Below are 13,926 nucleotides of genomic sequence, written 5' to 3' on the forward strand. Positions count from 1 at the left end.
AAACTTGTCCTTTGTCTCTGTGATACTGTAATTCTTGTTCTTTGATATGAACCTGCAACCAGTCAAAATCTATTGAGCAGTCAGAACTGTTAATAAATAGAAAGCACAATGTTCAGGGCCATACAATTTGTCCATTGTACAGTATACAGCCTACAATGCACTGTCCCTTAGTATACAATACTAAAAGGGACAAAAATCAAAGGAGTAAACGTTATCAATGTGCTTCTTCTTGTCTTTGGGCTGGGTCAGGACAGAGCACTTCGTCGACATCACAAGCAATATTGTCCCTCCTGAGGCAACGGGGGAAGAAGCCTCTTGTGTCCTGTATCCAGCCCTGACATGATTCCTCACCTATATCACCACAGGCTAAATCCATGGCTTGCAGCAGATTTACTGGACTTCAACAATGGTCCGCTGTCCAATCATGTTTCGGCCTCTCCTTCTCCTCTTTGTTAGATTGAAGCTTGCTTCATCGACAAAGATGAACTCATGGGGTCTGTCCAAGGATTCCAAGTCAAATATTGTCTGTGTAGAAATACAATATACTGTATGTAGGATTTTGTAAGTCGTACAGAGATAGTGCTATACTGTAGAGTACAATTAGGCTTCTGATTCACATACATTGTATGTACTAAAGAGTAATGTCATTCACATAGTATGTGTTAGTACTGTAGACAATCTGGATTACAGTAAATGTTTCTTAATGTACACTTACTTGCACATACTGAGCTCGCAGTTCTTTCACCCTTGGTGAGTTGCGCTCAAAAGGTACTCTGTAAACTTGTTTCATTCGCATCCTGTTACGATGGAGGACACGGTCAATTGTGGAAATGCTCACACTGTCGATTCCCTGGAAGTGTGTGTTGTCTTGTATCACTCGTTCCTGGATTTCTCTAAGTCGTATTGCATTATCTTGAAGGACCATGCCAACGGCCTCTTGCTCCCGAGTGAATATAGCTGTCCTTCCACCTGCATGTGGCAGCCTTGCAATTCTACAAAAAGTAGCTGTGCAGTTGCAAAACATATTCATGCAGTACAATACATACAGTGATTAACTTTACAAATGTCTATTGAAACAGCTGCATATAGTGTAGTAAAGTAAATTTGCCATTACAAAAATACAGTGGTATACTGTACCTGTTCTCTTCTCTGAATGTCCTTACTATGGTGGACACAGAAAATTGGCTCAAATTGGGTTGCACTCTAAGTCCTGCTTCCCTCATTGTCAGTCCATGGACAAGAACATTGTCTATAACTGTTGCTCGAATTTAATCAGATATTTCCACTCTTTGTCTTCCTCTTCCTCTTCATCCTACTCTTCCTCTTTCTTGCCCTCCTCTTCCTCCTCGTCGCCCACCTCGCATACGCACTGGTCCTCTCACATTGTTTCTTCTATCCATTCCCAGACTTTCTCCTTCCCACCTTCAACAACCTGTTTGCTCTCTGAACTGGCGTATATTGGTTGAGTCGCATCATTTGAAACAGGTTAAATCAGTGTTGAGTGGTTGTGTTCAATCAATGACATATGTTCTCTATTTGTATTTGATTGTTGTCACTTGTGTTTACCAGTATGGATGACATGTGCATTAGAGTGCAGAATGTGTTTTGAGAATGAGAATGTGTTTAGAGTTTTGCTGAAAAGTCTAAGTGAGATCTGCAAATTGTGTTTTACCATGTGAAATGGTTTAAGGTATTGACAACAGACTGCATAATTAGCTAAATGAGTCCAGGCAACTGAGAACTTTGTTCAGCCAATGGGTTTTAGTGTTTTAGCAATTGAGAGAAACTGTAACATTGCCAAAGCAAGTGAAGTAGATAATATGCAAAAGGGGAAATAAACAATAAAGATGAACAGTAAACATTACACTTACAGAAGCTCCAAAAGAATAGACATTACAAATGTCATATTATGTATATATACAGTGTTGTAATGATGTACAAATGATTAAAGTACATGAGGGAAAATAAATAAGCATAAATATGGGCTGTATTTACAACGCTGTTTGTTCTTCACTAGTCTCTCTCTCTCTCTCTCTCTCTCTCTCTCTCTCTCTCTCTCTCTAAGGCAGGCAGAATATTCTCCTGTGAAGACGTTTGATTGCTGAATGATGGAATGCAAATGCTGCAATTCAAGGAATTTCCTCCACAACAGCTAATAGGAATGCGCCTTCAGCTCAGAGAGAGGGAGAATGAGAAAATCAGCCTGTCTTAGATACGGAAATGTGAGGACTTACAGTAAAGTTAGTTCATGGTTGAGTGCCAATGCTGAGAAGAGGTTCTCCTTCAATGTATTTAATGTTTGTGTCCCAAATGGCATTCTATTCCCTACATAGTCCCTGGTAAAAAGTAGTGTACTATATAGGGTGCCATTCGGGATGCAGAAATTCCTTTGCAAAAATATGACATTTACAGAAGTATTCAGACCCTTTACTCAGTACTTTGTTGAAGCACCTTTGGCAGCGATTACAGCACCAAGTCTTCTTGGGTATGACACTACAAGCTTGGCACACCTGTATTTGTGGAGTTTCTCCCATTCTTCTCCGCAGATTCTCTCAAGCTCTGTCAGGTTGGATGGAGAGCATCACTGCACATATATTTTCAAGTCAGGTTTTCATCAAGGATATCTCTGTACTTTGCTTTGTTCATCTGTCCCTCGATCCTGACTAGTCTCCCTGTCCCTGCTGCTGAACAACATCCCCACAGCATGATGCTGCCAATACCATGCTTCATCGTAGGGATGGTGCCAGGCTTCCTCCAGATGTGACGCTTGGCATTCAGGCCAAAGAGTTCAAACTTGGTTTTATCAGACCAGAGAATCTTGCTTCTCATGGTCTCAGAGTCCTTTAGGTGCCTTTTGGCAAACTCCAAGCGGGCTGTCATGTGCCTTTTACTGAGGAGTGGCTTCCGTCTGGCCACTCTACCATAAAGGCCCGATTGGTGGAGTGCTGCAGAGACGGTTGTCCTTCTGGAAAGTTCTCCGATCTCCACAGAGGAACTCTAGTCACCTCCCTGACCAAGGCCCTTCTCCCCCGATTGCTCAGTGTGGCTGGGCGGCCAGCTCTAGGAAGAGTCTTGGTGGTTTCAAACTTCTTCCATTTAAGAATGATGGAGGCCACTGTGTTCTTGGGGACCTTCAATGCTGCAGATTTTTTGTAGTACTTTTCCTCAAATCTGTTCCCTCGACACAATCCTGTCTTGGAGTTCTATGGACAATTCTCTCGACCTAATGGCTTTGTTTTTCTCTGACATGCACTGTCAACTGTGGGACCTTATATAGACATGTGTGTGCCTTTACAAATCATGTCCAATCAATTGAGTTTACCACAGGTGGACTCCATCAAGTTGTAGAAAAATCGAATGGAAAATCTCAGGATGCACCTGAGCTTAATTTTGAGTCTCATTGCAAAGGGTCTGAATACTTATGTAAATAAAGTATTTGTTTATGCAATGTATTTGCAAAAATGTCTAAAAACCTGTTTTCACTTTGTCATTATGGGGTATTGTGTAGATTGATGAACATTTTGTATTTATTTAATCCATTTTATAATAAGACTGTAACATAACAAAATGTGTAAAAGGTCAAGGGGTCTGAATAATTTCCAAATGCACTGTATGTGTCTAGCTGTACATGTAGTCAGCCGGCTCAACCAAGGCATACAGCCACTGTAGCCTACATGTACAATACCCTGACTAGCTCCAACTTTGCTGATAGCTACTTTGAGGAAAAATGTTCTTACTATGACTAAGTCGATCTTGATAAGAGTTTCTGCTAAATATCTCAAATGTAAATGTCTTATTACCATCATACATCGGTGTTGTTGGTCGCCATAATGGCACCAGACTGGGGATCAGGGTTAAACAGGCTTCCAACCCAACCAGGCCCAGAGTCAGAGGCCAGCAGACCAGCAAGCCAGCAGGCCAGCAGGTCATACAGCTGGGTTAAGCAGAGGGAGAAAATGTGGTCGAAGACTAACCACACTGTAATGTACTTCAATGCACAAAAAGGCACACATGCATGCATTCAAGCACACGCACCAACGAAAGCACACTAACTGTTACGATGATCGAAGGGGGGGGGGGGGGGGGGGGGGACACAAGAGCGGACTCAGAAGAGGAAGCAGGGATAATGCACAAAAAGGTTTATTGATCACAGAGAAATGGGGAGTGCAGAACCGGGGTAGCTCAGATGAGTTGCAAAAACCAGGAGTGTAGAGTGAGGTTGGAGTTGGCTGAGTAGAACAGGGGAACAGGTCCTGAGGGGAATCCAAGGTAATGGTGGTGAGTGATATCCAGAGCAAGGTGGTTGGTGGTGAGATGTGGAACAGGAGACAGGAGCCAGAGGCAGAGTGGTAACTGCAAGGAGAGGACAAAAATGGTGTAAGGCAGGAAAACGAGCGCAGCACAGCAGAGCAACAGGATCTTGAGAATAGACAAAAGGCTAGAATGATAACTGACTGAGCAGAGATTACGATCTGGCAGAGTGGAGGTGGCAGGAATGAGTATATGTAGAGGTCTTGATTTATGGGATGATTTGCAGCTGGTAGGGATCTGCTCTGACTCCAGCGCACCTGTCTCCAACCACTCAATCACACCAAGAGAGAGAGAGTGTGTATACAGGGGGAGAGCTGCAGGTTAGGACAACACCGGATGAACACCAGAGGGCGTAGTGGGCGCAGATGTGACACTCACAAACACATACATGCTCCGTCTGTGAGCGAGAGATTGGCTGAGGCTGTCTTAATCCCCAGCCATCGATGTCTGAAGATGTCTGAAGATTATGTGGAAACTGGCCACTAGAGGCAACAGTGAGGGATGTTACCTTCAAGTAGATTCGGTTTTGCCAGGGCGTTGTGGACAGGGATGGTCAATGGGCGTAAGAAAGCCATAGAAAGTGGTTTTTGAGATTTGTTTTAAGCCTATCCTTAAAATTAAGCCTTACCTTAACCCTTCGATGTTAAAAAATGTAAATTAAGATTTCAGAGTAAATGGCTGAATTTAACCTTAAACACTTTGAAATTTGACATTTGCAACAACTTCGAAATTTGACGTTTGAGAAACATGGAGGAATGTCTAATTCTGACTGTGAGAGCTAGTTTCAGCATCCATGGCATGTTATATAGGTATAAACTCTCCATTCAAATGTGATTGATTGAATGATGAGCACAAGAGTATGTTCAATACCCTGTCTCTAGCATAAGATCATGTAGTCCAATTTCAAACAATTTGAGAAAGAAAAGTACGATGTTTCTATGTCGAGAATGTCACAAATAATGTCTCATAATATTTATTTTATCAAATCGAAAGGTAATTTCATAGTTTTGATATCTTCACTATTATTCTACAATGTATAAAATAGTCAAAATAAAGAAAAACCTTTGACTGGTAATGTACATGGGCCAAAACAATTATTTACGTTTTAGTAGACGCTCTCATCCAGCAAATAGGGTTAAGCACATCGACAAATGTTTCACATAGTCGGCTTGGGGATTCGAACCAGCAAAACATATCAGTGTGCTCTCTCTCTCTCTCTGTCAGTATTCTCTCCATATTACCAGCAATAGCAGCATTCAGATAGCAATACAGTCAGTGATACATTTGAATAAAGCACGAGACAATTAGCATATTGCACCATTCTCTATGCATGTAGACAATGGGATTTTAGTTTTCAAAATATGTGCATGCAATAATGTTGATTATGTGTAATGTTTTGTTTTAAATGGCTGTGAGTGTACTTAATTGAATAGACCCAAATATGAATCAACAAGAAATATGTGACATCATCTTCGTCATTGTGACATCATCAACAAATTGAAACATTGTATAATGTTTTACATGTTCCAGACAATGATATGCTAAATGTTGTGTAATAGGTTATTTTGATCTTGGATTAACCCTTTGTAGTTTAAATGAGAGTCGTGTCTTAACTGGGTTACATCTGACCTACTATTCTAGGTGAGTATGGCTGTAGGCCTATGCAATAAATGTCACCAAAAATTATTTAACGTCCTGCATGTGAATGAATTCTTGAAACTGTATTTTATCATTTTATTCCTAGAGGCTATGGTTTATTATGCTCTGTAAGAGGGGCATGAACCATAACTGAGTTTGCAGGTTTGCCTCGATGTATTTGTCGCTCGTTTCCAGCAACAAATGCATATCATTTAACAGGTACTGAAAGTGGCCTCAGTCCTTTCCCACCGTCCTTGATCCTATTGCCCAGACTTGCCACTACTGAGTGAGGCTTGCTCTTGTTATTGATGTCGCTTGGCTTGTGCACTGCTGGTGCTGACGTAACCTGACGCACAAAGACAGAGGATCCGCCTCCAAACTCGACTCACTCCGCAACCAAGTCAGTGCTCAGTGCTGTGCGCACGGAGCCCCGTGCCCGCTATTGTCGTTTCTGCTCTGCTGTTTCTGTCATCCCCTTCCCTCCATCACTTCCTCCTACATTATAATAGTTTCACTGTGACTGCCTGCAGTCGGCTAACAAGGAAGCGTGGGGAGCGTGGCTCTTCACTTTCGTAGAGAGGGCGTATTGCGGACAGTCAATATTCAGACATCAACAGCCAAAGCATATTAATCCAAAACAAAAAAAACGGGACGAGGAAAGATTCGAACTGCAAAATGGCAACAACTACTTATTCTGGATTATGGTCGTGACATGTTGTGAACTCTTCGCAAAGTTTTAATGTCATGCGTATTTACTTTGTTTTTAGCGCACCATAAGGACAGCTTTCCAACCCGCCGTTTTGTATCGCTGTCAGTTACTTTTATTTATTGAAATTGTAATCACTGTCCTGGACTGGGTGGTCGTGTACGTGTCGCTTTGCGTTTTAAATGTGGTACACTCACTGACCGCCGCCGTGCTGCACGAGCCCTTTAATAATTCAGGGTAAATCTGTGGACGTGTGTTGGCACCAGCGACCGACATGGGGGCTAAACAGAGCAGCCCAGCCGCTAACGGACGGACCAGGGCTTACTCGGGCTCGGATCTACCTTCTAGCACCTCTACTACCAGCAATGGGAACGGTAGGACTGCAGCCATGGCAATGAGCTATCACTCGTATGGCCAGTCGGCTCACGGGGCCTCGGGAACCACAGCGACCTCCAGTCAACATATTGGCCCCAGGACGAGGTCCGTGGGAGGCAGTTCTGGAGGGTCAGGGCCAAGACCCCAGTCAGGCATCAACATCCCCAACAGCAGTGGAGCCTACAGCTCACAGGAGTCTGGCAGCAGCACCCCGGAGGAGGCAGAGAGGGACAGGTCCAGCTGGGGGCAAGGGGGTCCCCGGTTGTTGATTGGATCATTACCAGCACACCTTTCGCCTCACCTTTTTGGAGGTAAGAGACTGGCTGACAATAAGGTAGCAACATGCAGCTAGCAACTTGTGCCTGTGTAGTGTTGAATCTCAGTTTTATTCACGGAAATGTCACCTTCTCTGTCAATGTGTTTTACACCTGTTACTCACCAGTGTGGACCAAATGTGTCCTAACCTCAGTTTTACAGCTACTTGCACCTTGATGACATGTTTGTAGTTTTAACTGTGTAACAATAGTGTTGTAACATTTTAGATGATCATAGTTTACAGTCAGAATGGATAGGCTATGATTCAATAACCCCTGCCTCATCCTCTTCCTCCTCCTCATCACCATCATTTACTTTTACAGTGCACACCATAGTAAGGAGTGTTCATTATCAGCAGTGAATGTGATACCAAACAGCCTTTTTTGGAACGATGGAGAGCATTCATCTGATCTCTGCAACCACAACCCACATCATGTCCACTTCAGTATGATACATCCCCGTCAATGATCATCCCACATGACATATAGTTGTCGGGGAGACAGACTAGACTAACTCTCACCAGCATGTAGCTAACAGAGTGACATTGATATCTGCTTGAAGAAGCAAAGGTATAATAGTTGGTTAAAAATCAGTTACAGCCTACTACTGTAGTTGTTGAGCAAGCTAGTCAGTGATATGAGAATCCCGCCTCCTAAATGAGGCTACTGTCTGTGTCCAGTCTAAGGTGAGACCGCCTTGTCCAGATCAGACTGTCAACTCAGTATCCGCAGGTCTTGTTTGCCTTTCTCTTCCCGACATGCTGTTGGAGGATTAGCTCGGTCTAGGAATTTTACAGATTAGGTCCAGAAAACCACACAAAAGATTGTGGTTACTTTGCAGTGAGCTGCTAAATATGCAGACATGCTGGATAGAGAGAGACAGAGAGATTACTTTAGAGAGAAGTCATTTCACTCTGCTTTCTCCATATCTCTGAGGGGAATTATCATAAAACAGAGAGAATGAGAGGGAGAAATTACATGGATTATCTGGGTCTGGGGAATATTTGCTCAGCAATTCTCATGGCTCTGAATGTTCACTTGCCACTGACACTAAATCCATTAGCTGGATTCTCCTTCTTTAACTTTCAGACAGGGAAGCTTCGACATGCCTCGTCTAACATGCCTCAAGTAATGAATCAAATCCAACATGGGATGTATCTCGATAGCCACCCTATTCCCTATATAGTGCACTACTTTTGACTATAGGAATAGGTTGCCAGTTGAGACGTACCATGATGTTTGTAAGGTTACATGGCCGTCTTTGGAACGTGTGATTGACCAGTGATGGACCATGCAGGTCAAAGAGGCATGTATTCTCCCATTAGAATGTAGACCTAAACAATCGAGCACCGACTGATTGAGCCATTCAATCATCAACTCAACCCATTGAATTTCTCTCCACATTCTGCAGCCCTGCTCGTTCAGACGCTGCTTCTCTCTCCCTTGTGCCTTCTTTGATGCACTCATCCTGATCTCAAGCTGCAATTAAATTAAAACTAATTGGATTTGTCCTCCACTCACCTCAGCTGCACTGTTCACTCTCACATAATATACACAGCCTGCAGAAGCCCTGCTATCGTTTCATAGGAAACAACCAGGTTCAGACTTCACAGAAGTATTCACCTCAGCTGCACTGTTCACTCTCACAATATAATAGACTACCCAGCCTCCAGAGTCCCTGATGTCACTTAATAATCTTAATGCACCACAGGCCAGCTATTCACTCTCTCACAATATAGCCTACAGACAGTATATGCCTTGGGTATTATGGTCTGGTGTAAGTTAATAGCTGGAGCACCTGTGGTGAAAACAGAGCAGCCGTGTCGTTGAGTGGTTGAGTCGTTGGTTGCTCAGATGGAATTTCCCCGGCAGCTCTTGGGTTCTGTGTTGAGAGGCCAGCCTGTTCTCTGCTCTCGACCGTCTTCCTGCACCCGGGTCGTGGCGTGTCATGTCAGGGTGAGCCTCAACCACATCAGATCCACTCAGATGTAAACACAGTTAGAATTTAGACTCCTGTGTGTCTGAGAGCAGAGGGGGAATATGGTTTTACACACAGACACATACACACATACACATGCACACACACACACATACACACACACACACATAAACATTATTTTGACTGGCTGGGATCTACTTCTGCTTTTTGAGATTCAACAACAGTGCATTTTCTTTATTCGTGTCAATGTGTATTTCATGTTTTATGAGTTGAAGACACAGTTTTGTAAACCATGTTTATTTCAGGCATCGTTCCATGAATGCTATGAGTGTTTATATTTGGTTCTATTGCCCTTTTGACTGGTGGTAGTGAGTGAGAGAATGTTGTTGTCCTTGGAAGGGATAAATAGGCACAGTGTACCAAGCTTTCTGTCTACTGTGTTGGACTCTTTCTCTATGGCTGTTTGAGCACGTCTCTCTCTCTCACTCGCTTGCTCTCGCTCATTCTCTTGCTTTCTCTCTCACACCTCCCCTCTCTCTCCCTCTCTCCCGTCATCTCGCTCTCTCTAATGATAATGAAATAATAGTTTAGTGGCTGAGTCAGGGTCATGTTAATACAGTATTATCATGAAAGAATAACTTGACCCTGTTAATTCCCCGCATCTTGCAGCCAGGTGAGGTGTGTCTTGGGTACAGGTGTTCTGTAACTTCTTTTGTTATTTATATAGTTAGTAGGCGCTTTTCCCACTGAAAGCTGCTTGGCGACTCTTCTGTTTAACCTTACCGCACATTTGAACTTACCCAGGGGAGCAGTGCTGCTGGTCGTTTCTTTGAATGGGCTCTTCTACACCACAGATACACCTACTTTACCTATGACATGGCTGCCTAGAGCAATAATAGATGTGTTTATTTGATTTCTGAAAAGAGGTGGAAGCACAACTTACCTTGTGAGACTATGCTTGGGGGCAGTTTTGACCACTGAGTAAGAGGGAAGCTTAAAAAGGCACATTAGGCGGAAATATGACCAGTACACACAAGTGTGTCCACAACACTCTCCCTTTCAGCCACCTGTTTGTTTCTGAAACAATCTCTCAATTACTGTACATGTGTTTGTCTGAAAGCAGGAGGATCCTAATTCTGGAACAGAGAAAGAACAGGAAATATACCATTTTGTCTTTTTTTGTGAATGAAAAAAAATACTAGCTAGTTGTAGTATTGTGTTTATGTTGTCAGGGACAACCTGTAGTACAAAGTGTGTCAGGTGGTGTCATGTATCACATCATTTTATCAGTCACACCTTTCCTGCCCCCACTAAGACATTGAGGGGCCTGGAGCCACACACCTGCTGTAATAAAGGGGTCAACCGTCCGACCTGATCCAACGTCTAGCCCAGACACCCAGAAACAAAACGTCTGCTTTGAAATATCTCCTTCCCATTTCATCAGATTGAAATCCCAATGTATATATTTGTTCTCTACCCCTTAAAACACAGTGACGTCTGAGTAAATAACATGAATGGTGGGAGGGAACACAAGCTTCAGAAGACTCAGTAGGCTGTAATTTTAGTGTCCTGCCAATGAAACTCGACTCAGGGGAATCCTCATGGCGCTACCTACAGTCTTCCTTTGTGTGGTGAATGACTGACTGCTGGGAGACAGACAGTGGTTATAGACAGCTAATAGTAAATAACTTGAAATAGATGTTTCATGGAGTAGCAGTTTCATGGAGAAGTTTTGTTTGAAAGCTGGAGCCGAGCTGGCTTGATTTACAGGCTGAAACGAAGGAAGAATGTCTCCCTGTGAGTATTCATTAAGATTGCACTACTGAAGGTATAGTGCTATACCACCGCTATTGGCTGGCTGCTGCCAATGGCCCCCAGCTATAAGCCCAGTCAGATGGAAGGACAGGAGAGCATTAGAGAGAGTTGTCTCCTGGGTGAAATATTAAACTGTAGGTTCCTGTTCCTTCCTCAGTGATGGAATATCCCCAAGGCAAGACAAAAGTGTCAGGGAATCCATATTTTCTTGGTGATAGAAGTAGAAAGAATTATAAAATATTTTCCATCTACAATAAGATTTTTTTTTTTTTTTTTTTTTTCTTTTTTTTTCTTTTCCAAAATGGCACACTTTTCGCTATGTAGTGCACTACTTTTGACAAGAGCCTTATGGGGTGGCAGGGTAGCCTAGTGCTTAGAGTGTTGGACTAGCAACTGAAAGGTTGAGAGTTCAAATGCCCGAGCTGACAAGGTACAAATCTGTCATTCTGCCCCTGAACAGGCAGTTAACCCACTGTTCCTAGGCCATCATTGAAAATAAGAATTTGTTCTTAACTGACTTGCCTAGTTAAATAAAGGTAAAATATAACAATAAATGGTAACAGGGAGCCATTTGGGATGTTGATTTGTCATTTCGTCTCATAACGGCTTTCTGATGGTGTCTAGGCTGGTTGTGTTATGTAAATCCCTGAACTGCCTTGAACGCTGGAGGCCATAATGAACCAGAGGAGGGGTGGTCAGCAAGGGTTTAGGGCTGTCTTGGTCTAAAGTGCTAGTAGCTTTGTGGTCTGTGTCTTGCTTTGGTCAGTAGTGGTGGTCCAGAAAGCTAGTTTTGACAGCTTCTCATTTTGAAGTTTAGCTCATTTGACGGAGCACACAACTACAGGCTGTAGAAGTTAGGCTACATATTTGTTGACTCAGTGAACAACTGGAGCGTCTCAATCCATGATCCCTCTCCTCTCAGTTTGGAGCTCCTGGTAATGATCAGTAGTTAACGGCCTACTAAAGTTCAGCTTCTGTCCTCTCTTCTGGCCGTGGTGGCGTGACATACAATGCATTCGAAAATGATTCAGACCCCTTGACTTTTTCCACATTTTATTATGTTACAGCCTTATTCTAAATTTGATTTAAAAAGTAATTCCCTCATCAATCTACACACAATACCCCATAATGACAAAGCATGAACAGGTTTTTAGAAATATGACATTTACATAAGTATTATGACCATTTACTCAGTACTTTGTTGAAGCACATTTGGCAGCGAGAACAGCCTTGAGTCTTCTTGGGTATGACGCTACAAACTTGGCACACCTGTATTTGGGAAGTTTCTCCCATTCTTCTCTGCAGATCCTCTCAAGCTCTGTCTGGATGGATGTGGAGCGTCGCTGCACAGCTATTTTCAGGTCTCTAGAGATGTTTGATCGGTTCAAGCCCGGGCTTTGGCTGGGCCACTCAAGGACATTCAGAGACTTGTCCTGAAGCCACTCCTGCATTGGCTTGTCTGTGTGCTTAGGGTTGTTATCCTGTTGGAAGGTGAACCTTCACCCCAGGCTGAAGTTCTGAGTGCTCTGGAGCAGGTTTTCATCAAGGATCTCTCTGTACTTTGCTCCGTTCATCTTTCCCTCGATCCTGACTAGTGTCCCAGTCCCTGCCGCTGAAAAACATCCCCACAGCATGATGCTGCCACCACCATGCTTCACCGTAGAGATGGTGCCAGGTTTCCTCAAGACGTGACACTTGGCAATCAGGCTAAAGACTTCAATCTTGGTTTTATCAGACCAGAGAATCTTGTTTCTCATGGTCTGAGAGTCATTTAGGTGCCTTTTGAAAAACTCCAAGCGGAATGTAATGTGCCTTTTACTGAGCAGTGGCTTCCGTCTGGCCACTCTACCATAGAGGCCCGATTGGTGGAGTGCTGCAGCGATGGTTGTCCTTCTGGAAGGTTCTCCGATCTCCACAGAGGAACTCTGGTGCTCAGTCAGCGTGACCATCAGGTTCTTGGTCACCTCCCTGACCAAGGCCCTTCTCCCCCGATTGCTCAGTTTGGCCGGGCGGCCAGCTCTAAGAAGAGTCTTGGTGGTTCCAAACTTCTTCTATTTAAGACTGATGGAGGCCACTGTGTTCTTGGGGACCTTCAATGCTGCAGTAATTTGTTGGTACCCTTCAACCGATCTGTGCCTCGACACAATCATGTGTTGGCGCTTTACAGGCAATTCCTTCGACCTCTTGGCTTGGTGTTTGCTCTGACATGCACTGTCAACTGTGGGACCTTATATAGACAGGTGGTTGTCTTTCCAAATCATGTCAAATCAATTGAATTTACCACAGGTGGACTCCAATTAAGTTGTAGAAACATCTCAAGGATGATCAATGGAAACAGAATGCACCTGAGCTCAATTTCTCATATCAAAAGGTCTGAATAGATATGTAAATAAAGTATTTCTGTTTATTATTCATTCATTCTGACTGGAAAATTCTAGCAGTGCAATTAATACAGTTCATATATGCTATCGCAAAAATAATAATTTAGTTTTGTTTATGAAGGCCTTGGGTAACTTTAGAATACAATTTTTATTTGATTTCAAATAACACAATACCATGTGCATTAGTTTGTTACTACAGGCTACATAAAAAACAACAACATTTTTTTCAAGTGTTCAAATCAATTTTTTTGTGGATTGAGATTGTTACAACTATGAAACAGAATGCATCTTTGTTGGGATCACGGTAACAGTTTATTTTTATTACCACAAAACAAATACCAATACCCCAAACACCAAGACGTGCGGTCAAATGAAGAAAACATCAGTAGCCTAAATAGTGAAACGCAGCACAGACGCAATAATGCCATTATAATGAATAGTGTCGGT

General features: G+C 43.0%; 1 protein-coding gene across 1 annotated transcript in view; it reads left to right on the forward strand.

Moving 5' to 3' along the window:
- The first annotated feature begins 6,331 nt into the window (after positions 1-6,331).
- Positions 6,332-13,926, forward strand: part of LOC139390880 (E3 ubiquitin-protein ligase znrf2-like) — a 77,812-nt gene continuing 70,217 nt past the window's right edge. The window contains exon 1 of the mRNA XM_071138278.1: positions 6,332-7,341. Coding sequence (XP_070994379.1) covers positions 6,930-7,341 — 412 coding nt within the window. The 5' untranslated portion in view covers positions 6,332-6,929. The remainder of the gene's footprint in view (positions 7,342-13,926) is intronic.

This window comes from Oncorhynchus clarkii, chromosome 3, assembly GCF_045791955.1.
Source record: "Oncorhynchus clarkii lewisi isolate Uvic-CL-2024 chromosome 3, UVic_Ocla_1.0, whole genome shotgun sequence".
NCBI lineage: Eukaryota > Metazoa > Chordata > Actinopteri > Salmoniformes > Salmonidae > Oncorhynchus > Oncorhynchus clarkii.